The 24,707-nt window shown below is 47.7% G+C and overlaps 1 protein-coding gene and 1 long non-coding RNA gene across 5 annotated transcripts; one reads left to right on the top strand and one right to left on the bottom strand.

Annotated features, from left to right (window-relative positions):
- The first annotated feature begins 2,830 nt into the window (after window positions 1–2,830).
- Window positions 2,831–24,045, top strand: SEC13 (SEC13 homolog, nuclear pore and COPII component). 4 transcript variants are annotated; one of them, XM_035276279.3, is made up of 10 exons: window positions 2,831–2,898; window positions 4,996–5,086; window positions 6,368–6,412; window positions 8,679–8,794; window positions 11,479–11,630; window positions 12,160–12,293; window positions 18,747–18,880; window positions 19,603–19,726; window positions 20,563–20,709; window positions 23,590–24,045. In XM_035276279.3, exons 2-10 carry the CDS (start codon window positions 5,075–5,077, stop codon window positions 23,701–23,703), a joined length of 978 nt encoding a protein of 325 aa, XP_035132170.1. In that variant the 5' UTR covers window positions 2,831–2,898; window positions 4,996–5,074; the 3' UTR covers window positions 23,704–24,045. The 4 variants fall into 4 exon arrangements, with proteins under 4 accessions (XP_035132170.1, XP_035132172.1, XP_035132171.1 ...); XM_035276281.3 differs by lacking the exon at window positions 4,996–5,086 and adding an exon at window positions 3,285–3,437; XM_035276280.3 differs by lacking the exon at window positions 4,996–5,086.
- On the bottom strand, window positions 15,637–18,144 carry LOC144579577 (uncharacterized). The gene is made up of 2 exons (XR_013527501.1): window positions 18,006–18,144; window positions 15,637–15,743 (listed from the first exon to the last, which is right to left on the bottom strand). It is a non-coding gene; the product is annotated as an uncharacterized LOC144579577 (long non-coding RNA).
- Window positions 24,046–24,707: the final 662 nt, after the last annotated feature.

Below are 24,707 nucleotides of genomic sequence, written 5' to 3'. Positions count from 1 at the left end.
GACACGGTACACATCACAAGGCCTTTTTCTGAAGGACAGCTGGGTCCCTGCCCTCCGTGAAGTTGATCTCATGGGGAAACTGAGTTCCTGGGAGGGAAAGGCACTTTGCCCAAGGGCCCACAGCTCAGCCAGTGGTCTCTCTTTCCACTAGGTCACACCTTTTGAACACCCACCATTTGAGGGAGACAGGCTTACCCTGCCATAAGCCATTAACCTATAAGGAATGGTTGACCATCTCATAGAAGAAGACTAGGGAAAGGGATCTCAGGAGGAAGAGGAGAAGGTTTGGGGGCAAGGGGTGGGGGGGTGCAAAAATCGGGGAAAGTTAGCCTGATTTGGGGTCTAGATCAACCAGAGAGAGGAGATGGGGAATACAGACACAGGATATAGGTGGCATCCCCTACTGGGGATTGGGGTAAGGCAAAGGAAAGCCTGGCACCCTAGGAGTCTAGACTTCACAAAGCTCTGCTGAACACTGGCAGAGAAAGAATATGCCCACACCAAGAAGCAATCCCTAAGGTTTGCCCAAGAGTTTAGGGTTACACACACACACACACACACACACACACACAATCACAGCCCTTTTTAGGTTGAACTGATCCCCAAATCAAGTGCCATAGGCCCATCCAACTTCCAAACACAATTTCATATCCAAGGGTTCCTTTAATCCCAATATCAACCTTCAGAGGACATATTATTATAATTCTTACTCAAAAGAGCAGGAGATAGAAGCTCTGCCCACCTGATAAGCAGGGGATCCAGCACTGACACCTAGCAGTCTTAATGCCAGCATCTGCACTCTAAACCTCTATATTACAGTGTCTAATGGGCCAAATACCCAACAGCAAATACCTTAATGAAAAAGATACAGTTCTGTTGCTTGTCACTAATCCCCAATCTCTTCAACATCGGTGTCTACACAAGGACATTCTTTTCATCACAATTATGCCTCATGCATTATATTTACATCTAATATGCCTTAGTCCTCATTTTCCACTCAAAGAAAGTGAGGCTCAGAAAGAAGTGATTTGAACTTATCACCTAGAAAGTCAGTGGTGAAGCTACAGATCCAAGGCCAGGGCCTGTTCCTTGAAGAACAGGAGATCTGGCCAGTCGCAGTGGCTCATGCCTGTAATCCCAGCACTTTGAGAGGCCAAGGCAGGTAGATCACCAGAAGTCAGGAGTTCAAGACCAGCCCGCCCAACATGGTGAAACTCCATCTCTACTAAAAATACAAAACTTAGCCAGGCGTGGTGGCTCATGCCTGTAGTCCCAGCTACTCAGAGGTTGAGGCAGGAGAGTCACTTGAACCCAGGAGGTGGAGGTTGCAGTGAACCAAGATCACACCACTGGACTCCAGCCTAGGTGGCAGAGTAAGAGTCTATCTCAAAAAAAAAAAAAAAAAAAAAAATCCCCCCCTCCAACCTACCTTTGTTCCCTGCTTTACCCTAACCGCCACCCCCTCACACCCTGCAATAATTTCTCCATTAGAGGGCAATAAAAAATCTTGAAAGTTGCAGTGGGGTGGAAAAGCAAGATGCCGGGAGGCCTGGCCCTTAATTCTAACACCCTACTCCCCTGGCCTCTCCAAAGCTCCTTGACAGTCTGGGTCTATCACGCTCTCTGAGCCTTACATCTTCCTTCAAGCAGTGACCATCTCCAGCTAGGGTCCTTACTCCCAGTTTCAGCAGATGAAACTAAAGAACTGTGACTTACCCAAGGGGAGCCAAGGCCTACCCAGCTCACCTGCCTTCTCAATGTCACAAGGGGCCCAGGGCTAGACCAGTTGTGGCTGAGGGGAGGCCCCCAGGCTCTGTCCTCCACTGCGGCATTCTCACTGCGCTTGTGGGAAGCCTTCAGCTACCCTGCCTTGGGAAGCCAGAGACCTGGTATTGGAGGCACTGTGGGGATGGGTCTGGGGCTCTAGCTGCAGAAGCTTGGCTGAGATCCTTCACTGCCTAGGGGAATCTCCCTGATGGGACTTACTCCGGACCCCAGGGGATCGGTTTGGAAGGGACGGTCCTATATAGTGGTTAGGGATGGCAGGGCAAGAGGCCTGAGCCTCTGGTGAGGGGCATTCCTGGCCTCCTCTGCCCTGGTCCCAGTCCTTGGGTTGCGAGCAGGGGACTACAACAAGGAAGCACTAGGATAGCCTACTCCCAAGACATTACCCATCCTCCAACATTCATCATAAGGCCAGTCACACCCAGAGCCGCAGGGAGGCAGGTGAAGCTAGATAGATAGATTTTATTTTTTTACATTGTCTCGCTCTGTCACCTAGGCTGGAGTACAGTGGTGCAGTCATGGCGTACAGCAACCTCCGCCTCCCGGATTCAAGCCATTCTTCTGCCTCAGCCTTCCGAGTATCTGGGACTACAGGCGCGTGCCACCATGCCTGGCTAATTTTTGTATTTTTAGTAGAGACAGAGTTTCACCATGTTGGCCAGGCTGGTCTCGAACTTCTGACCTCAGGTGATCCTCCAACCTGGGCCTCCCAAAGTGCTGGGATTACAGGCATGAGCCACCGCGCCCAGCCGACGGTTACATTAATCCTTCCTTTCATTTATGATCTCAGGCAAAGTGCAGGCTTGGTCGGGAGAGTAGACCCACCAGAGCTTCGATTCCAAAGCCTCCCGGGTCAGGGTCACTGCGGCAACCAGAACCCCAGCCCTCTCTCTGGTCTTGCGCTTCACTGGAGGATAGGGGCGGGGCCATGGGAGGGCGGGGCGCGGCTTCTGAAAGGCGCGGAACTGTTGTGCGAGCCTAGCGCGTTGCTGCCCGGAGACTCCTGAGCCACGGTCTGGCGGCTTGCGGCCCCGGTACCGGAAGTGAGCTGTTCCGAGGCGCCGCCGGGAGTTGCCACGTCTGAGACCCGGAGCAGCCACCGCCGCAGTCATGGTGAGTGTTGGGACTGAGGAGGTCGAGCAGGGTGAAGGCCACGGTCGCGGCCCTCACTGGTACCTCAGCCATGCTGAGGCCCAAATCCCAGGCTGGCTCGTTCAGCTCCCCTACACCGCTGAGATTTGGGGGGCTCTGTCCCCGTCCTTGCGGACCGTTCGGCGGGGACTCCAGGGATAAGGCCGAGGAACCTCCCTGACTCTGCGGGGCGCGCCGTTGCCGCGTCTCCTACCAATCTCTCTTCCTTCCTTCTCTTCCGTCAACAATTGAAAACAAAACGAGGAACAGCAGAGGAGCTACTGTATACCAAGCCCTCAGCATTGTTGGCAATCTCAGCCTGCTAACAGCCTTGGGAAGAAGGTGTCATTCTTCTCAACACTTTACAGATGAGGACACTTGAGGTTCGGAGACGTGGAGCCTCTTGCACAGCTGATTAAGTGGTAGAGCCGAGATCTGAACCCTCCTAACCATTCTTTTCTGCCGCCTACTGCCTCTCCCAGCAGAGATGATTGAACAGTTGCTCGGGGTAGGGCCCCCAGGTAGGATGGGCACCACGGGAAACGTAAAGATGACCTGAACCACCCTCCGAAGGCAGGGGCTCAGGGTTTTTAAGCCTCTGTGGCATCCATTGTACATTCACTGCACACTTACTCGTTGAGTGAATGATGGAATGAATGAGAACTAACGATTGAAAGTATCTGGGCTGAGCCTGGCATATATAGTACATGCTTTCTCTTAGAAAGGTGAGTGTGCCTCAGCAGCAGGTTTGAGGGAACCTTCAGGAACCCAGAAATCAGAACACTGCGTTCTTGCTCTACAGAGGGCTAGGTGTAAATCACTCACTGCTGGTTAGAGTTGAGGGTCTTATGCTCTGACATTCAGCTTATCCTAAATGAATTTTTAACTCATTATCTTTGATTTCAAAGAGGTGAATTGTTTTGAGTGCAGGTGTTAACAGGGACCAGATAACACCAGGTGCCCAGGAAGAAGTACTCTCTCTCCCCTTCTCTGCCTCTCCTCTCCCCATCCTTCTCTCCCCATCCCTCTCCCTCCTCCCTCTCTCTCCCCCTCCCCCTATCCCCCTCCTTCTCTCTCCCCCTCTTTCCCCCTCTCCCCCTCTCCCCTCTCCTCCTCCCTCTCTCCCCCCTTTCCTCCCTACCTCCTTCCCTCTCCCTCTCTTCTCTCCCCTTCTTTCCCTCTCTCCCCTTTTCTCAAGAGGCCCTCCCTCTCTCCCCTCCCCATCTCTCTCCGTTCCTCCCCCTCCTCTCCCCCTCCCCCTCCTCTCCCCCTCCCCCTCCTCTCCCCCTCCCCCTCCTTCTCTTCCTCTCCCTTTCTCTCTCTCCCAGTCCCTCTCCACCCATCCCTCTCCACCTCTCCCACTGTCTCCCTGCCTTCTTTTCTCTTCCCCTACCTCCTTTTCTCTCCCCCTTCCTCCTTCCTTCCCCAGTCTTGTTCAGAAGCATGGGTCATCAACCCTGACTGGTGGGTGAGAGTGGTTAGAACTAAATTCTGGTTATTTCTGAGGTCCTTTGGTAACCTGGTTGAAACTACCTCTCAGTAAACTTTCTTCCTGAATCTACTTATCCCTCAGCTTTGCAGAACTCAGGGTAACAGCTGCTTTACCTTCTAAAGAGGCAGCCTGGTGGAGTGAAGTTTTGTGGGCTGGGAGTTAGAAGGTTAGGGGATGGGGCTCTGCCTTTAACTAGCTCTATGACTTTGGCAAGTGCTTTCTTTGCTCTGGGCCTCTTCAGTTCCTTAGTCTGTCTTAGGGCACTGATTGACTCTGCCCTTGGTACCTGCCCTCCCCACCTTCCCATGCACTTTGTAACTTATACAGCTTGGCACATGGAGGAAACTCCTTCTAGTCCTTACTTGCCTTTGCAGACTTGGGGACCTGTTTTTTTGTTGTTGTTGTTCTTTGTTTTTTGTTTTCAAGATGGGGGTTTCACCCTGATGGCCAGGCTGGTCTTGAACTCCTGACCTCAGGTGATCCACCCACCTTGGCCTCCCAAAGCAGGGACCTGTTTATTAGAGAGTCTAGAGTTTGATGAGAGAAGCTGTGCTTACTTGGTGTGTACCTCTTGAACTGCTTTGCAGCCATCCTCTTCCAGTGTCTGCCTTTCTGAAAACACAAGTCAAACTTCATACCTACAGGGCTTGTGCTGGAAAAGATGAAATGGGGAAAATGGTAAGAAATGTCTGTTCCACACCGAAACTTCCTTTTAAGTCCTTTTTCTATCCCAAGAATTTAAGAGAATAGTGGTTGAGCAAAGAAAAAAAAATAACAGCTTTTGTTAATTTACTTATTGATTCAGCAGATAGTCACTGAGTTCCTTCTATTTGCAAAGCGCTGTGCTGGATAATTTGAGAGGATTTGAAATTGCAGATGGCTCAGACCATGGCTCCAAGGGGCTCACCTTCTAGTGGGGAGAAGAAAAAGCATAAAACATTGTATATGTTCAGTGCTGAAGATATGCAAGAGTCCAGCCATTTGAGGATCTGAGCATCTTAAAGAAGGGTGGAAGGGCAGACCTCAAAGAATGAATAGGAGAGTGATGACCATGACACCACGTTCCAGCCCTACAGACTGTTCAACCCTGGATCCCACTTGGTGATGGACCGGGGAGCAGCCTCAGGAAAACTCGAATCAAGCCTCCCAGTCTGAAGTAATAATCCTGTTATGCATTAACTGCCTGGAACATCAGAGGCCCTGTCATCCAGGAAGGGAGCATCAGCTGTAGCTCCTTTGTGGTCTCTCCTCACCCTTAAGAGTAGCCAGGACTGCTTGCCATTTCCCCACACACATCAAGCTCACTCAGACCCCTTTGTCTTTATTCGTGTATTTCCTCTGCCTGGCCACTTGGACTGGTACTGTTTTCCCTTGTGCCATCTGCAAATTCCTACTCATCAACTAAGGCCGAGTTCATGTCTACCACCCCATCCCCCTCAGTCTCCTGTAGGACATGCAGACCACAATTAAAGAATTTATCTTGGCCGGGCATGGTGGCTCACACCTGTAATCTCAACATTTTGGGAGGCCAAGGCGGGCGGATCACAAGGTCAAGAGATTGAGACCATCCTAGCCAACATGGTGAAACCCCATCTCAACTAAAAATACAAAAATTAGCTGGGCATGGTGGCACGTGCCTGTATCCCTGCTACTCAGGAGGCTGAGGCAGGAGAATCACTTGAACCTGGGAGTTGGAGGTTGAAGTGAGCCAAGATCGCGTCACTGCACTCCAGCCTGGATGACAGAGCCAGATTCCACCTTAAAAAAGAGCTTCTCAAGGGCAGAAAGTTCCTCTTATTTGTGTCTGTGTATCCAGTTCCTGGCACACTGCTTGGCAAAAAGAAGGTACTTAGAATGAATGCTTAATGAATGAATGAGTGAACAAATGCAGTCAAGAACTTGAGATGATTGTATTCTAACTGCCATCAGTTAATTTACCAGCGATATCTTTGGTTCTAGGTGTCAGTAATTAACACTGTGGATACCTCCCATGAGGACATGATTGTAAGTATTAATATCACCCTCCCTGGAGGGCTGTGGACATGGGCATTTTTGTGGGAGGGAAGCAATTGGGTTTTTCATTACCCCTTCCTGTTGCTTATTCATGGATCCAGGGTGGCTCTGCATTGGTTGCCCATCAGCCTGTAACCTCAGGGGGTATGGCTGGGCTCCCCAGCAGTGCCCTCTGAGTAGTCAGGGCTGCAGCAGTCTGGTCACTCTCTTCTGGGAGGAACCCGGGAATAATTTGTAGTTCTAGGCTCTCGGTCTTCCAGCCAACACAGTAACCTGCTCTGGGATGAAGCCTGGGTGAGTGCACAGGTTTGACAATAGACTTCCCACCTGCCTTCCTCTTCCTGTCACTTCTTGGCCCCGTTGGAAAGGGGGGTGAAAAGTAGAGAGTGTCGGAAGATGACTCAATACAAAGGCAGAAGGTGGCCACAGTGAAAGCCCCAGGCAGAGCCCAGTCAAACTACCAAGACAATATGCCAGATAAGGCCCTTTGAACCAGAGGTCTGTACTCAGGGCATTTCCTGCTAGGTAAACGTGGGGCTCAGTATAAGAGGACAGGGCTGCAGGAGAAGGTCCAGAGGATAAAGTCTACAGCAGGAAAAACTCTGCTTCATTCGGGGCCAAGCCGCCTTTGAGCAAGAGCCAGGACAGCTGACTGACAGCATTGCATGTCAGGGTTCTTGCCCTCACAACCTGTCTACCAACAGTTGCTTTGGGTTTCTGAGAGGTTGTCTGGTCCCAGAGTTGTATATGTTCTCTGGATTCAGTCACGAGTGGTCTAGCTGTAAGACCACACCTCTTTGGAGATAGCTTGGCATCATGGTCAGGAAGACCTAATCTGAGACTCCCTAACCAATATCTTAACTATTCTGAGCTAGCCTCACTTATGGGAAAAATAATGGATGTGCTATCTATTTGTATGAGTTTGGTTTGAGAAACAGATGAGGCAAAGTAGTAATGACAAACATTTGTATGCTTACTGAGTGTCAGGCCCCATGCTAAGTACTTTTCACTCAATATCTTGTTTAACCTTCGTAACAACCCTTGAAACAGATGCTGTCATTAGCCTTATTTAAACATAAGGGAACTAAGGCCATAGGATGTTGGTAAATAATAAAGATAAGGAAACTGAAGCTCAAGGAGATGAAGTAGTTTCAACAGTTGCACAGCAGGTAAGCTAAGGAGATAGGATTTAGATCTGTAAGGTACTTTGTCCTGCCTCCTTCCACTGAGAAACATAAGAAGTGCTTCAGAAACACCCCTGTGCTGCCTGCCTTCCAAGAAACAAGCCCTGATACAGTGGAGGGAGTTCCCAAAGAAGAATCCGGATGTGTTCCCTGCTTAGGGAGGTGACAATTTCCATCTGAGGCAGACAGAATGAGTGCCTTTGGGCACAATTGCTCCTGGTGGCCATGGGAGTGCAGCTGATAGTCCTGAAACTCCCAGGGTGAGACAGCTAGGGAAAGTGACATCCATTGGAATAGGCAGGGCTAGCAAGCAGGAGGGACCAGGGTGTTCAGTGGGGCAGGGGGCATGGTGCCTCCGAGACTGTCACCCCGTGGACAGGAATCTGCAGGCAGAGGCCAAGCCTAATTCTGCATGCTCAGTCAGCGTCAAGGAATTCGGTTCACAAGTGGTAAGACCAGCGACTCTTAAGGCATTGTGTTCCTTGGGTGGGGAAGTCTGGGAAGCTCTGGGCACACTACTGGAGAAAAGGTCAAGCAGAAACCCCAAAACAAAGGGTCACAAAGGATCCAGGGCCAGGACTGGAAGAAAAAACCCAAATATCTGAATGGAATCCTGTGTCCAGGCCAGCGCTATATCACAGAGGACCTGACTAGGGACTCCAGGCAGTCAGAGGCCTACTCCCATTCATTAGCATCAGGTGCTGGGGATGAGCCAAACCCAGGGGTATGCCCTTCAGCTACAGAGCCTAAGAGTAGAGTGGGGCCTGAGAGGATGGAGGAAGAAGAGGGCAGCTAGGCCAGCTTTTTTTCTCCCATACCCACCCTGTGGAACAGGAATGGAAGGGCCCTTCCCTGAGGTAGGCCAGGTGGGTGTGGCTTGCTTGTCCCTTTCAGAAAGACACTGCCCATTAGCGAAGCGAGAATGTCCACATGCTAGCTTCCTGCCTGAGGGTGATGATTCTTTGAGATTAGATCGGGGAGATTCTGGTCTGAACTAGAGTCTGTGTGGTCACGGCCCTCACCCCATCCACCCACCCAGCCAGCAGGCTTCCCAAGCTGTCCTCCTTTTGCAGCACGACGCCCAGATGGACTACTATGGCACCCGCCTGGCAACCTGCTCATCAGACAGATCTGTCAAAATCTTCGATGTGCGCAATGGAGGGCAGATCCTCATCGCTGACCTCAGGGGGTAAGTGCTGGCTAGCCCAGGGAAGGGCTCCAGGAATGGTCTGGACTTACAGGCCCTACTTCAAGCATGGGAGCTCAGATTCAGAGCAACCCCAAAGCACATTTAGTGGAGAGGACGCTGGGATCTCAGCCAGCCTGGCTGTCCTCAGCTGAAATCCCCAGGGGTGATGCAGTTAAGGGCACAGGTGGATGCAGGTGTGAATCTCAGCTCTGCCACTCTTATATGTAGCCACTAGAAGACCTTGGGCAAGTGAGTCAGTTTCTCTCTCTGAGTCTTTATCTGCTTACCCTCAAAACTGGGCCAGTGCTACCTCCTCAGCTAGTACATGCAAGGCCCTGACACAGGCCCAAGCACACAGTAAGTCTTCAGTGCAGGCAGCTACTGCTGCTTTTAAAAATGGTGAGCAGTGAGCCAAGATGATGCCATTGCACTCTAGCCTGGGCGACAAGAGCGAAACTCCATCTCAAAAAAAAAAAGTGGTAAACAGTATCATTTCGTGCAAGTTTAGCCAATATGACCTAAATTGTTACAAAAGCATTGCTGTAAGAAGAATTAGAGAATGCCATCATCATTTTATAAATCCCATTTTTCTGCCTATTTGCCTGGGGCAAATGTTCAGTGATTATTTACAAATGTTTGACCTCCCTGCTCCCTCCTGAGATTCTTGAGGAAGTCCTGGCTCATTTTTATGGCCACATCTCTACTGCTTTCCCTCAGGTCACTGCCTTTCACATGTTTGTGGGTTTGCCTGGGTGCCGTGGATCTCCATGGGTTCTGTCAGAATTCAGGGGTTGATAATTGGGACAAGGAAAAAATTACATCTATTTTCAGTGACTGACATTTAGCATTTCTTTCTATTATGGATGTAGGCCAGAAACTCTAGTAGTATTGGTAGTGCCTGTCACCTTGTCACCAGTAGAAGTCACAGATACTGTCATCATACATCACAGTTACTTAGCTACCTCAAAATATCACTTATGCTCATCACAACTTTGAAATTACACTGGTTACTAGAGCTGCTGCTAGAGTTTGTTGCTTCAAGTGTGAACAGAGAAGTACATGCATCACTGTCTCATTGCTTTATAATACTTTGATAACAGGCTGGGCAAGGTGGCTCACGCCTGTAATCCTAACATTTTGGGAGGCTGAGGTAGAAGGATGGCCTGACCTCAGGAGTTTGAGGCTGCACTGAGCCATGGTGGTCCCACTGCACTCCAGCCTTGGTGACGGAGTGAAACCCTTCTCAAAAAAAGTTGATTACTGTATAATTTATAATGGAGTTTTCTTTATGAGCCTAGTTCTATGTGTTTTGTGCATTATTCTGAGAGACGGTCCATAACCTTCCCCAGAATGCACAGGAAAGATTAAGAGCCTTGTCAGGTATGTGCTCAGTATGTGTGTGTTAACTGAACTAAAAAACGTAAACTAAGTCAGCATCCATTTAGGGAAATGGGCTTAGAAGCTCCCCTCTGTCTGAGTGTCAAATGATGAGGTGACTGAGAAGCCAAATGAGGCTTCTCTATGCAGGAGCCCCCGGGCAGGCAGAGAGCTGCTACTGTGCAACTTTTGGCCAAGCCAGTTATGTTTGCTGTGACTGTCCTTCCTGCTGTTTTTCTTATGTTCAAAGGATGTGAAATATTGGAGGAATTAAAAAAAAAAATTCCCACCCCATTCTTTTTTTGTGTAAGTTAAAACTGTGCTAGTTGTTGGAAGTTTGGGTCTACTCACAATTTCGTTAGCGGCACCTGTGTAGGGACTGGGAAAGTCCTGTTGTCCCAGCCAGAGGGAAGTGGAGACTGGATTGTGTGCAGCCCCAGGGTGAAGGAGTAAACCAGGAGCAGCACTAATAGCTAATGGGTATTGAGCGGCTTTTTTCTTTCCTTCTACCAAGCGTTATTCCAAACTCTACCTAAGTCATCACAAATATTTAACCCTCATGATCGCCTTATGAAAGAATTCTTATTAATATCTCCATTTTCAGGTAAAGAGACAAAGATGTCCTTGCCTAAAGTCAAGCACTAGTGAATGGAGAGTGGGTCTGGTCTCCTAACTACTAACTCTACCATGCTACTCTACCTCTTGAGTGCTAAGGTGCATACCCTTCCCCAGGCCAGAGAAATGGTCCCTGTACAAAGCCTGGCACAAAGCATGTGCTCAGATAGTACCTGTTATCAGGTGAATGGGTAAAGATCAGAAGAGAAAACAAAGATGTGCTTTCTGAGCAAATTAAAATAGTGGAGAATATCAAAATGAAACCGATAATGCTTCCTCGAGAAGCTGACCATCAGGAAGGATGAATAGCAATTCAGTCTACAAATACTTCCTGAGCACCTATGGCTGGAAACCCTGGACCAGTTAATGACTATGCTGTAGACAGTGCTGGCTGCCATCTGGGCAAGTGAGGCTCCTGCCTGGCCCAGACAGGAAGACTGACCCAGAGGCTTGACTATCTCTCAAAGGCTCTGTGACCTTAGGTTCCTGAACCTCTTAGGACCTCGGGTTCCTCACTGTCCACTGAGCATCCCTTTGGAAATGCCATTGTATAGCTCTCCCTTTAAAGTTCTTAAGCAATTCTGCCCTGAGATATCTCAGGGAGCCATTTAGTTCTGTCCAGAGTAGTGCCTACAGAAGCACTGTGGTTTCCTATGGCCATGTGAGCAGCCTCTCACCCTCTCCCTTTGCAGTCATGAGGGTCCTGTGTGGCAAGTGGCCTGGGCTCACCCCATGTACGGCAACATCCTGGCATCGTGCTCCTATGACCGGAAAGTCATTATCTGGAGAGAGGAAAATGGCACCTGGGAGAAGAGCCACGAGCATGCGGGACACGACTCCTCAGGTACGCTGAGCACAGCAGCAGAGCAGGCGAGGGACCACTGGCTAAGAAAGGACTGTCCTGGTTGCAGCCCTGGCTCCCTGCCCCTCATGGTGCCTCTTGTCTGTCCCTTGAGCTTTGGTTGGCTTTTCTGCTAGTCTGTCCACAGCTGAGTAAAGCCCTAAGACCGACAGCCAGTCCAAAGCAAGTAAGAAAAGTAAAGACAAAGTAAGAACAGTAAACACAATAAAAGAAAAGTTTTTCTGAGTAAAAGTCAGAAACCCGAGTTTCTCTTCAGGTTTATTCATTTTAAGGACTCTCCTTCATTCTTAGATTGTTGTCCTACCCACTTTTTTGTTAGATAGCTGTAGGTGATGAAATCATGATATTAGTGGGTGATAGGGTTTTTTTTCCAGTGTCCTCAGTTGACCAAATTCCAGCTTCTCCCTGGTGACCCCTACAGTTGTTTTAGAAATTTAGTAAATCTGTGGAAGGCAGGACCTGGGGCTGCAGTCTCCCTGTTTTGCTCATTGCGTTCTCCCTCTTCCTGCAGTGAACTCGGTGTGCTGGGCCCCCCATGACTACGGCCTGATCCTGGCCTGTGGGAGCTCAGATGGGGCCATTTCCCTGCTGACTTACACCGGGGAAGGCCAATGGGAAGTAAAGAAGATCAACAATGCTCACACGGTGAGTCCAGCCCCTGCCTTTCGTGCTTGCCCTATGTCTGGTGCTGACTCCCTAGAGGGCAGCGGTGGAGGGGAGGTGTGGGCCTGCTGTGCACTGGGCCAGGGAGGGGTCAGCTGACCAGAGATGATTGCTGTAGAGCAGCTTTGAGCCTCTTTGCTCTGAAGCCAGACCAGGCTGCACCGGCCTCATTCAGCCCAGGCAGGGCTTGGCACTGGTTGCTTGTCATGTGCTCCCAAGCAAGGGAGGGCTGGGCACCAGGAAGGTGCAGCAGCAGCCTGCTCACCTGCCACCTTAGCTATGGCTGCTTCCAGTGACATGCCCTGCAGTAGTCATTGGGACGCTGTAGAATGGAGTGGGGTTATTAAAATAAAAAAGTATGTGAGCCATGCACACATTTAAGAAAGATGAGTATAAACAAGGTCATTCTTTACCCAACTTTTGGTAACTCGATGAGTGACAGCGGTGGTGATGGTGGTGGTTCAATCGAGGAATGTTTGCAAAGGGAACATCAGTGTCCTACCTCCTACCACCACACAGTGGTAGTGTTAATGTTCGCAACAATAACCAATGTGCGGGACTCACATGAGCACTTTAATACCACATCGTTTGCTGTCATCCATCTGGATGATTATTGGATATTTTATGAGTTTTTGTTCTACAATAATTTGTATTTTTTTGTTGTTGTTTTTGTTTTTTGAGACAAGAGTCTTGCTCTGTCACCCAGGCTGAAGTGCAATGGCACAATCTCAGCTCACTGCAACCCCTGCCTCCTGGGTTCAAGCAGTTCTCCTGCCTCAGCCTTCTGAGTAGCTGGGACTACAGGCACACACAACCACACCCAGCTAATTTTTGTATTTTTAGTAGCGATGGTCTCCATCTCTTGACCTCGTGATCCGCCCACCTTGGCCTCCCAAAATGCTGGGATTACAGGCGTGAGCCACCACACCTGGCCTTATTTATCCTTTTTCTAATCTACTCATTCTAGTTTAGGGTCACAGGTGGCTGGAGTCTGTCCTGGAAGCTTAGGGTGTGAGGCATAAGCCAGCCCTGGACAGGGTACCATTCCACCAGGGGAGCACTCACACACCCCCACACTCACACTGGGACAACAAATGTACCAGTGAAGCAAACATGCACATCTTTAGGGTGTGAAAGGAAACCACAGTACCAGGAGAGAGCCTCCACAGACACAGAGAGAACATGCAGACTCCACAAAGGCAGAGGCCCCTACTGGGAATTGTGTTTTTGTCTTGTCAACATTGTATTGAAGTGACTTTGAGAATCAGTTGCACATAGAATCAGACAATCTGTGGTCTTTTGTGACTGGCTTATCCTACTTAGCATAATGAGTTCAAGTTTCATCCGTATCATAGCGTGTGTCAGCACTCCATTTTTATGGCTGGATAATACTCTACTGTGAATGTAGACATTTTGTTTATCCATCAGATGATGAATGTTCTCGGCTTTATGAATAATGCTGCTATAAACATTTGCAGATAAGTTTTTGCATGAACATATGTTTTTAATTCTCTTGGGTCTATACCTACATGTGAAATTGCTAAATCATATGGTTATTCTATGTTTAACTTTTTGAGGAACTACTAAATTGTTTGCAAAGTAACTGTACCCTTTACATTCCCATCAGCAGTGTATGAGGGTTCTAATTTCTTCATATCCTCATCATTTTGATTACAGCTATTCTGGTGAATGTGAGGTGGTAGTATCTTATTGTAATTTTTTGTGTTTGGTTTCGTTTTTTGAGACGGAGTTTGCGCTGTCTCCCAGGCTGGAGTGCAGTGGTGCCATGTCAGCTCACTGCAACCTCTGCCTTCCAGGTTTAAGCATTTCTCATGCTTCAGCCTCTCGAACAGCTGGAATTACAGGCACACACCAAGACACCCGGCTAATTTTTGTATTTTTAGTGGAGACAGGGTTTTACCGTGTTGCCCAGGTTGGTCTCAAACTCCTGGCCTCAAGTGATCAGCCCACCTCGGCCTCCCAAAATGCTGGTATTACAGGCATGAGCCACCGCATCCGGCCCTTATTGTGATTTTGATTTGCATTTTGCTAATCAAAGATGATGGCTGAGCATCTTTTGGGGGCCGTATTGGCCATTTGTATATCTTTGGAGAAATGACTGGGAGGGGTTTTGCACTCTGTAACACTTGAGTACGTGCAAGCAGCCCACAATAAAAAAGCTGATGGGCGGGGAGAAATCTGACCTTTATGATCCTCCAGAGCAAGCTTCAGGGACAGAGCCCCTCAGGAGGAGAAACTGCTGGAAATGAAATCACAGTTGAGCTGGATAGTGACACAGGAAAGGAAGGGGAACAGAGCCAAGAACTCCTGAAAGGCAGCTCCCACGCCTTTTAACACCACACAGAAATGAGGGAGAGTTTTGAGCTTAGACTTTCCTGAGCCTTTTTAACCAGGAAAACTCATCTCAGCTAAAAACAACAGAAAAGTGGTTGAAGTGAAATTGCATATAAAGGTATATAAGAAATAAGAATATGCACAATAACCTCCCTGTGGATAATGAGAGCACATCAAGCTGTACCCCACTATTTCAAATCAAGCCAAGTGACACTCTAAAAATGCAAAACATGAGAAAATAGTGTAAATCAACATTTTAAAAATGAGAAATATCAGGTGAAAGAACTCAGGAAAATATCAAAAATATTTCAAAAGTAAAAACTAAGTTAAAATGCAAGTGTCAATAATCACAGCAGATCATGCTGGAAAGGACAGACTGTGTGAAAAAGGAAACGTTTCAAGAGTGAAAAATGAAGAGGTAAAAAGGTTTTGAGCAAAAGTAAAGACAGGCAGAAAGGTCAAACGTATGAATACCAGGAGTCCCTAGAAAGGAAAACATAACAAATACCAAAAAGTAATCCAGAAAACTTTCTTAAAATTACAAAACAAAGATTTGAAACTGGAGATTAAGAAATCATCTACACTTAACAATATCAAGGCCAGGCATGGTGACTCAGCCTGTAATTCTAGCACTTTGGGAGGCTGACGTCGAAGGATTGTTTGAGGCCAGGACCTGGCCAACATAGTGAGACCCTGTCTCAAAAAAAAAAAAAAAAATCAATCCAGCATCACCAACAAAAAGATGTAGTTCTAGTAAAATTATTAGACTTTAAAGAAAACTTTGGGGGTTCTAAGAGAAAAGGAACCTTGTGACTTAAAGGGGAAAGACAATTAGATTACTGTCAGACTTTTCAATAGTAAGGATTGGTGCAGAAGAAAAAGGAATAACATGTTTAAAATATTCAAGGAAAGAAAGTGTGACCCAAGGATTTACAACCAGGAAAACTGACTTTCAAGTTCACACAAAGACTTATACACAAAAGTTCATAGCAGCTTTAATAGCCAAAAACTGGAAATAATCCACATGTCCATCAGCAGGTAAATGATAACTTGTGATGTATCCATACTCCGGAAATACTGCAACAAAAAAAAGAAATGACTTAATAAGAAGATGAATAAATTTCAAAATAATTATGCTGGCTAGGCATGGTGGCTCATGCCTGTAATCCCAGCACTTTGGGAGGCTGAGGCAGGTGGGTCATCTGAGGTCAGGAGTTCAAGACCGGTCTAACCAACATGATGAAACCCTGTCTCTACTAAAAATACAAAAAAAAATTAGCCAGGCATGGTGGTGCATGTCTGTGATTTCAGCGACTCAGGAGGCTGAGGCAGGGGAATCACTTGAACCCAGGAGGCAGAGGTTGCATTGAGCCACTATCATGCCACTGCACTCCAGCTTGGGTGACAAAGCGGGACTCCGTCTCAAAAAAATAATTATGCTGAGAAAAAAAAAAAAAAAGGATATACTATGATTCCACTGCTGTAAAATCTAGGAAATGCACACTCTCCTGAGCAGGCCCATGGTCAGCAAGATTGGGGGCTGAGGATGGAGAGAAGGATTAACAAGGAAGAATCCAAGGAAACTTATGGTAATGAGGGGCATGTTACTTATCTTAATTGAGGTGATGTCATGATCCTACAGGGTATATTTTTGTCAAAATTCACCAAATCATGCACTTTATATGCAGTTTATGACAATTATACATATCAAAGCTGTTTTTAAAATTAGCTTTCACATATAAAGGATATAAACTATTATCAATATGCAAGAATTCAGGGATTGTTGTTTCCAGCAGCCCTTCCTGAGGAATCTACTAGAGGATACGTGTCACACAACAAAAATGACTACAAAGACTTCAGCATAAATATATAGTTACTTGTAGAGAACTAAGACGAAATGAGAGTTAAAAGGCCAGACACAGTGGCTCACACCTGTAATATCAGCACTTTGGGAGGCTGAGGCAGGCGGATCACCTGAGGTCAGGAGTTTGAGACCAGCCTGGCCAACATGGCAAAACCCCATGATGTGGTTTGGCTGTGTCCCCACCTAGATCTCACCTTGAATGCCCACGTGTTGTAGGGAGGACCTGATGGGAGGTGGTTGAGTCTTGGGGGCAGGTCTTTCCGATGTTGTTCTCTTGATAGTGAATAAGTCTTACAAGATCTGATGGTTTTATGAGGAGTTCCCCTGCACGGTCTCTCTTTGCTGCCATCCATGTGAGATGTGACTTGTTCCTCCTTGCCTTCTGCCATGATTGTGAGGCCTCCCCAGCCATGTGGAACTGTGAGTCCATTAAACCTCTTCTTTTTTTATAAATTGTCCAGTCTCAGGTATGTCTTTATCAGCAGTGTGGAAATGGACTAATACACCCCATCTCTACTAAAAATACAAAAATTAGCCAGGCGTGGTGGCACATGCCTGTAATCCCAGCTACATAGGAGACTGAGGCAGGAGAATCACTTGAACCCAGGAGGTAGAGTTTGCAGTGAGCCAAGATTGTGCCTCTGCACTCCATTCTGAGTGACAGAGCCAGGCTCTGTCTCACAAAAAGAGGCAGTGGCCCATACCTGTAATCCCAGTACTTTGGGAGTCCAAGGTGGGAGATCACTTGAGCCTAGGAAGTTTGAGGCTGCAGAGAACCATCATTGTAGCACTGTACTCCAACCTGGGTGACAGTGAGCCCCTGTCTCAATTTTTTTTTTTTTTAATTGTTAATGAAGAGAAGGAGAATCAGTCATCTTTGGAGAATTATGGAACCAATTCATGAAGACTCAGGCATTTATCCAGCCTTTCCTCTCTGTCCTTGTATTAGTCCCTTTTCATGCTGCCAATAAAGACATACCCGAGACCAGGCAGTTTACAAAGGAAAGAGGTTTAATGGAGAACACTCAGTTCCACATGGCTGGGGAAGCCTCACAATCATGGCAGAAGTCAAGGAAGAGCAAGTCTCATCTTACATGGATGGCAGCAGGCAAAGAGAGAGCTGGTGCAGAAAAGCTCCCATTTTTAAAATTGTCAGATCTCACGAAACTTATTGACTATCACAGAACAGCATGGGAAAGACTTGCCCCCATTATTCAGTTACCTCCCACTGGGTCCCTCCCATAACACGTAGAAATTCAAGATGAGATTTGGGTAGAGAGATAGCCAAACATATCAGACCTCTACCCCTGGGTAACTGAATAGTTAATGAGGAGAAGCACCCCTATCTGGAGCATTCCATGGAATAAATGACAAAGAAAGGATAGAATTAGAGTATCACCATTTTGCAAGCCCCAGTGAATTAAGAGAGGCCTGAGTTATTGACAGCTGTTAATATAAAAGACAATCTAACGTACCTCCTAATGAGAGAACACACCAGCTGTAGTCTTGCCAAAGGGATCACACCTGATTCTGTCTGGTCTTGGCTCTAGCTGACAGTTTTCAGGAATTCAGAGGAAGATACTGAAACTGCGTATGTGCCAGCAAAACCCAGATCGAGAGACTAGACTCTTCAGCAGAAAAATTGTAAGGAAAAAAATCAGAGGAGGAATCTGCAAAGTAGGAGATGTAAAAAAACATCCAAAAAATGTTTAATGGGCAAGACTGTCGTGATAAAATGGGGGAAATGGATTCGATGCACATTTGGGTGATAAAATGGGGAAAATGGATTCGAAGTCAGGGCAGTGGTTACTTACACAGTGGGTGAGGGACTGATTAGGAAAGGATGTAATGACAGGGCTTTTCAGGCAGGTGGCAGAATTTTTGTTTCTTGATCTATTTCTCTATAATGAAAGATTTTTCTAAAAAAAAAAAAAAAGCCCCAATGTACCATTCTTTCATGTGTTTAAAAAAATGTCCTGTTTCTTAAATCTGTGGGAGTTCCTAATTTCTACTTCTAGTGCATACTGCAGAAAAATGCCCATACTGTTGGGATCTTTGAGGGAGAATTCTGAGCAGTGGACCACATGATGAGTGCTCATGCCAGCCTTCACACACAGTCCAGTCCTGAGAACCGGAGGGGAGAGGGACAGCAGCCTTGGGTCTGCAGAAGCAGTGTTCGCTTCAAAGGCACAGTCACATGTGTCCCATCTTTATAGATTGGCTGCAATGCCGTCAGCTGGGCCCCTGCTGTTGTACCTGGAAGCCTCATAGACCAGCCATCGGGGCAGAAACCCAATTACATCAAGAAGTTTGCATCAGGTGGCTGTGACAACCTCATCAAGCTGTGGAAGTAAGTAGCGTTGTGCAGCCTTCTCTTTGCGGGGGACACTTCTTTACCCTACTCACCATGACTCAGCCATGCTCACAAGAAACAATTTACCTTTCCTTCTCTCTGCTGCCAGTAAAATACTGTTTTCAATCTGTCAGAAGACATCCTTTAAAAAAAACACAGCCGGGTGCAGTGGCTCACACCTGTAATCCCAGCCTTTGGGAGGCCAAGGCAGGTGGATCACCTCAGGTCAGGAGTTCAAGACCAGCCTGGCCAACATGGTGAAACCTCGTCTCTATTAAAAATACCAAAAATTAGCCAGGCATAGTGGTGGACACCTGTTATCCCATAATCCCAACTACCAGGAGGCTGAGAGAGGAGAATTGCTTGAACCTGGGAGGTGCGGTGAGCCAAGATCACGCCATTACACTCCAGTCGGGGCAACAAGAGCAAAAACTCCATCTCAAAAAAAAAAAAAAACATCTTTCACCCAATTCCCAACTGTTGAAGCTGACACTGGCCGTGGAAGCCAAGTGTTTCCTGGAGGGTTTTGTTTTTTTTTTTTTTTTTTTACAGCTGGAGTGAATGGAATAAAATGCCATGAACTCCATGAATGAAATAAGAAAGATGGAATCAGTTCTTCACCCCAGGCAGAGCCTGTCGGGCTGGGGAGTAGTTGGAGTGTGGGAAAGGCCCAGGGCAGCTCCCTGCTGATTCATTCTCCCTCTGTTCCCCTCTGTTAGGGAGGAGGAAGACGGCCAGTGGAAGGAGGAACAAAAGCTGGAAGCGCACAGTGACTGGGTTCGAGACGTGGCCTGGGCCCCCTCCATCGGCCTGCCCACCAGCACCATCGCCAGCTGCTCCCAGGTCAGCCCAGGGCCATGAGAGCATCTCTTGTCATTTAGTCTCTAGTCCATCAGACTAAAGTCTTCTTAGCAGAAAGTCCTCAGGGAAGGTAAAGGGAGAGCAACAGGCACCTTTGGCCCAGAGCACAGGGAGTCAGGTTATTGTGTGGGGAAGTCTTGGTCAGAAGTCACAAGTGGCCTGCCTCCGCCAAGATGAGACAACTACAAGAGAACCAACACCAAGAAGGAGGTGGATTTGGGATGAATTTTCTCTCCTGACTCTTGTGAGACTAGGGAGTGGAGGTGCCCAGGTGCAGTTCCGCGTGTTCCCAAGGCAATGATTAAAGTGATGGAGCCATCCTTCCCAGACAGCAAGGAAAGCCAAGGGTGAGCCTTCAGTTATACGCCACCACACTAGAGGGAGCCAGCTAGGCTTTTCACATCATAGGAACCTCTTTGGTTTGGTTCTAGATGTGAGATTTTTGTGCTTTTTTACTTGTACCTTCTTATTCTCTGAGTTTGGTTTTCGGAGAGCTCTGCCCATTCAGTTGAGAAGTATAGACAGCCAGTGAAGTGACTTGGGAGGCATGAGGAAAACCCCCGAGAAAATCTGAGCAGTGCAGACAGAGTACACCTCTGAAACCCGGATGAGAAAAGGAATGTGGGAGACCCTTATCTCTTCCCACTGGTCAAGAATCTCCCAGATTCCTTTTCTGAGATGCCCCAGAGGTCCTTGGCCCCCCTTTGAATCCCCTACCTTGTTCCTGCAGAGAGGTGCTGCGTGGCTGTAGATTTGGAGGACATCACAAACACAGGAGTCTTGCCACCATCTCCTGACTCTAGCCTGTCTCTTCCTAGGATGGTCGTGTGTTCATTTGGACCTGTGATGATGCCTCAGGCAATACGTGGTCCCCCAAATTGCTGCACAAGTTCAACGATGTGGTGTGGCATGTGAGCTGGTCCATCACAGCCAACATCCTGGCCGTCTCCGGTGGAGACAATAAGGTACACACCCATTCCCCATGGCAGGGTGGACAGGGGCCTCTCCTACCAGAGAGCACACTGGACATGCCCATCTGACTGCAGGCAGGCAAGGAGCCTTAGCCAGGACTGCATTTTGAGTTTGCTTCTTGGTTACATCATTAATGTCACAGCCCATGAAGTAGTATTAACATGTCCCTGTTTCACAGATGGGGAAAGAAGGTAGCAGGCAATCTGACTTGCATAGGGGTCCCGAAACTCTGAGGCGGCAGAGTCAGTCAGGCCCCTCACCCTAACCATTTGGTCACCTCATGGTGATGTTCAGTTAGTTGTGCCAAAAAAGTAAGTGTATAAGAAAAAGAACCCATAAACAAAAGCAAGAAGATTAAGGATCTTTTAAAGGCTATTTTTAAAAAATCTGTACAGTTTGTGAATACTTATGCTGGTAAGAGGTAGGTACACAGTGGGTGCATTGAAACAGTTTCAGTTTTGCAGCTGAAAAAGTTCTGGAGACCAGCTACACAGGGATACAAATGTACTTCACACAACTGGACTGTGCAGTTAAAAATGGCCAAGATACACAGTTCATGAACAGCGGGGACCTCGTGGAAAAAAAAGTTTTATGTTCTGTATTTTACAATTAGAAGGAAAAAAAGCTACCCGCAGAAAGGAAGCAGTAACAAGCTACAGCCATCTGCCCAGCTGAATTCCCCTGTAAGACAGGGGTCTCTAACATCATAGGGTCAGTTCCACATAGAGTGGCTGTGCTGTGTTTTTCAGCACCTCTACTCTGCATCTGAAGCGCAAGTCAGTGCGGATCATGCCGGCCCTTGCTGCTGCTCTCCCTTGCCTGTGTTGGTCTTTTACTGTTTCCCAGTGTCCACTTTGGCTCCATGTCTTACCTTTCATTTGCGTGCTCAGCATAACCAACAACATAGGCAAGGCAGAGAAGCAGCTGGTCTTAGAACTCTTTTCAGCTGCAAAATTGAAACTGTACCCATTAAATAACTCCCTTCCCCAGCCCTGGCAGCCACCCTTCTCCTAAGTGGAATCATACAATATTTGTCTTTTTGCAACTGGGTTGTCACTTAGCAGTATGCCCTTAAGGTTCATCCATGCTGTAAGCAGAATATGTCAGAACTCCTTCCTTTGTAAAGCTAGATACTGTTGCATTGTATGGACAACCACATGCTGTTTCTACACTCATTCCTCCACCAATGGGTGCCTGGGCTGCTGCCACCTCTTGCTATTGTGAATAGTGCAGGTGGGAACATGGGAGTGCAGATCTCTCTGAGAGCCTCTGCAGGCAGCTTTTCTGGTCAAAGGTCCCTTTGATCTACAGTAGTTCCAGAAAGATCTAGGAGCCCCCCTCTCAAAGCCATATTTCTAGGGAATGCCAAAGTCAGGACTAGAACCCAGGTTTGATGGCACTCAAGACAGACCAAGGGTCCTAGATTGCTTCGAGCAGGCCCACAGTGATTTTCACAAGGCTGTAACCAAGTGCCAGGCTGTACACTGCAACGTTTGCGGTCCCCATCACTATGCATTTAGGCTTCTTGCTTTTTCCTTATCAGCCTATATCCTTTTGCTGTCTCCATAGCACCCTTAGCTAAAGGACTTAGTATGTTTTCAGTCTCAGTATTCTGCAGTGTGTTTAGTGAATAAAGTTTGTCCCTAAAGCAGGAGTTATTAAAAAATTTTTTGAGACAGTTTGCTCTTGTTGTCCAGGCTAGAGTGCAATGGCATGATCTTGGCTCACTGCAACCTTTGCCTCCTGGGTTCAAGTGATTCTCCTGCCTCAGCCTCCTGAGTACCTGGGATTACAGGTGCCCAGCACCACACCCGGCCGTGTGCTGTTATATACACACACACACACATTAGTAGAGACAAGGTTTCACCATGTGGGTGAAACTCCTGACCTTCAGGTAATCCATCTGCTTTGGCCTCCGAAAGTGCTGGGTTTATAGGCATGAGCCACTACACCTAGACAAAATCATTTTCAATCAAACTAATATATGTATATAGCTTTAGATTTTTGATTCTGGTTTTTGAGACAGTTTTGCTCTGTCATCCAGGCTGAAGGGCAGTGGTGCAATCTCGGCTCACTGCAACCTCTGCCTCCTGGGCTCGAGCGATTTTCCTGCCTCAGCCTCTCCAGTAGCTGGGATTTCAGGTGCCCACCACCACACCTGGCCAATTTTTTTTTGTATTTTTAGTAGTGATGGGGGTTTCACCATGTCGGCCAAGCTAGTCTCAAACTCCTGACCTCAGGTGATCCACCCATCTTGGCCTCCCGGAGTACTGGGATTACAGGCATGAGCCACCACGCCTGGCCTAGATTTATTTTTTTTATTAATGCAGCCTCTTTTCACTCTCCAGGGGCAAACCGTTTCAGCTCTTAGCTATTTCTTATATAGTTTACCTCAGTGTAGAAACATATTGATCCATTACCTTCCTCTACCACGGGTTTTCAAACTGCAGTGTTGTTAAACCTGTTAAAACAGATTGCCAGCCCCACCCCCAGAGCTGCTTAATCAGTTGTTTCAGGACCCAAGCATCTGCAACTGTAGCAAGGTGACTGATCTGGGACCACACTTTGCAAACCCTCCTCCCTGCCACCCCATAGCCTCTCACTGTAGCTCTGTCACAGTTTAGTGAAAATAGCATCCTGTGTTGACATCATCCAAAGCTGCTGTTATTGTTACGCCTTCCTTTCGGTGAGTTTTTATTCCTTCTCATTTTGGTGGGATTTCAGTGGAGGAGGGACATGCTCTGTTCACCTACAAGCCTCTGAGCAGTGGTTCTTGATGGGGATGAGGCTCTCATTTAGGGGACCCAGTGCAAAGGGGACAGCAGAGGGAGGGGCACAGACCCGTGACAGTCTGCTTGTGCCCTGACTTGCAGGTGACCCTGTGGAAGGAGTCGGTTGACGGGCAGTGGGTGTGCATCAGTGATGTCAACAAGGGCCAGGGCTCCGTGTCAGCATCAGTCACAGAGGGCCAGCAGAACGAGCAGTGACAAGACAGGTGGGGCCTGGCTCCCCACCCGCCAGCTCCAGGACTGCCCCTTCCTGGGCCAACTGACCAAACAATTGGGAAAAGCCCCCAACTCCAACAGGATCATTTTCCCAGGAGGAGTTACAGATGCAGCCACAGATTGATCATCTGCCTTAACATGATCAGAGATTCAGAGATGCTTTGTAATTTACTGTCCAGCTGAAAGCACTCATGAGGAAGAAACTACAAATGATATTCAAATCTATTTTAAACTATTTTGGGCCATTTTTATGTAACTTTGGGTTCAGGCATTATTTGGGGGGTTTTGTTTCCAAAGTAACTAATAAAGTCATATTGCTTATAACTCCTGCTGCGTTATCCTAAGCACTCCTCACCCCACCCCACCAGCTCAGTTTGACTCATAGGTCAACATTCACAAGGACCACGGCTGTGATGGCCTGGCTCCACCCTACCCACAAAGGTACCTTGTCACTGTGTGAGCATCTCTTTGAGTCAGTTTATATTGAAAGCACCATACAGAGCACTGAACTCCTCAGCCTTTGGGGACAAGGATTGTAGCCCTGGATCTGCTACTTACCCTCTCCATACATATCCTCTTCTGTGCAATGTGACTAATACAGTCTGCTCTACAGAATGGCTGCAAGACTCAAATGAGCTAGCGCATCTGGTGACCCACAAAATGCCACGCAAATGCAAGGTGATATGTACCGAACACCAATAGGTAAGAGGCTGGTCTGGAAAGTGGGCACAATTCATTCAGTTTACTGACCCTGTCAAGGAAAGGAGGCCCCCATGAGGGGAGACCTAACTAACCGTAAACCAGGTACAACCTCTCAGCAGAGGCCCTGTGACCCTGACAATCACTATAGCCATCACTCAGTCTGCTGTGAGCCAGACACTACACTGGATCTTTCACACATTCACTAATTCAAGCAACACAAGAACCCTGTGTGGGTGTCCCCAGTTCACTGATGAAGTGCTCAGAAGGCAGAAGCCCTGCCCAGG

Source organism: Callithrix jacchus, chromosome 15 (assembly GCF_049354715.1).
Source record: "Callithrix jacchus isolate 240 chromosome 15, calJac240_pri, whole genome shotgun sequence".
Classification (NCBI taxonomy): domain Eukaryota; kingdom Metazoa; phylum Chordata; class Mammalia; order Primates; family Cebidae; genus Callithrix; species Callithrix jacchus.
This window is presented reverse-complemented; position numbering and strand designations above follow the sequence as displayed.

Coding starts and splice junctions, on each gene's coding strand:
- SEC13 (XM_035276278.3), top strand. CDS start 4,946: ATGAGAGAAGCTGTGCTTACTTGGTGTGTACCTCTTGAACTGCTTTGC. Junction 12,294..18,746: donor AGATCAACAATGCTCACACG/GTGAGTCCAGCC, acceptor CCATCTTTATAG/ATTGGCTGCAATGCCGTCAG. Junction 19,727..20,562: donor CCATCGCCAGCTGCTCCCAG/GTCAGCCCAGGG, acceptor GTCTCTTCCTAG/GATGGTCGTGTGTTCATTTG.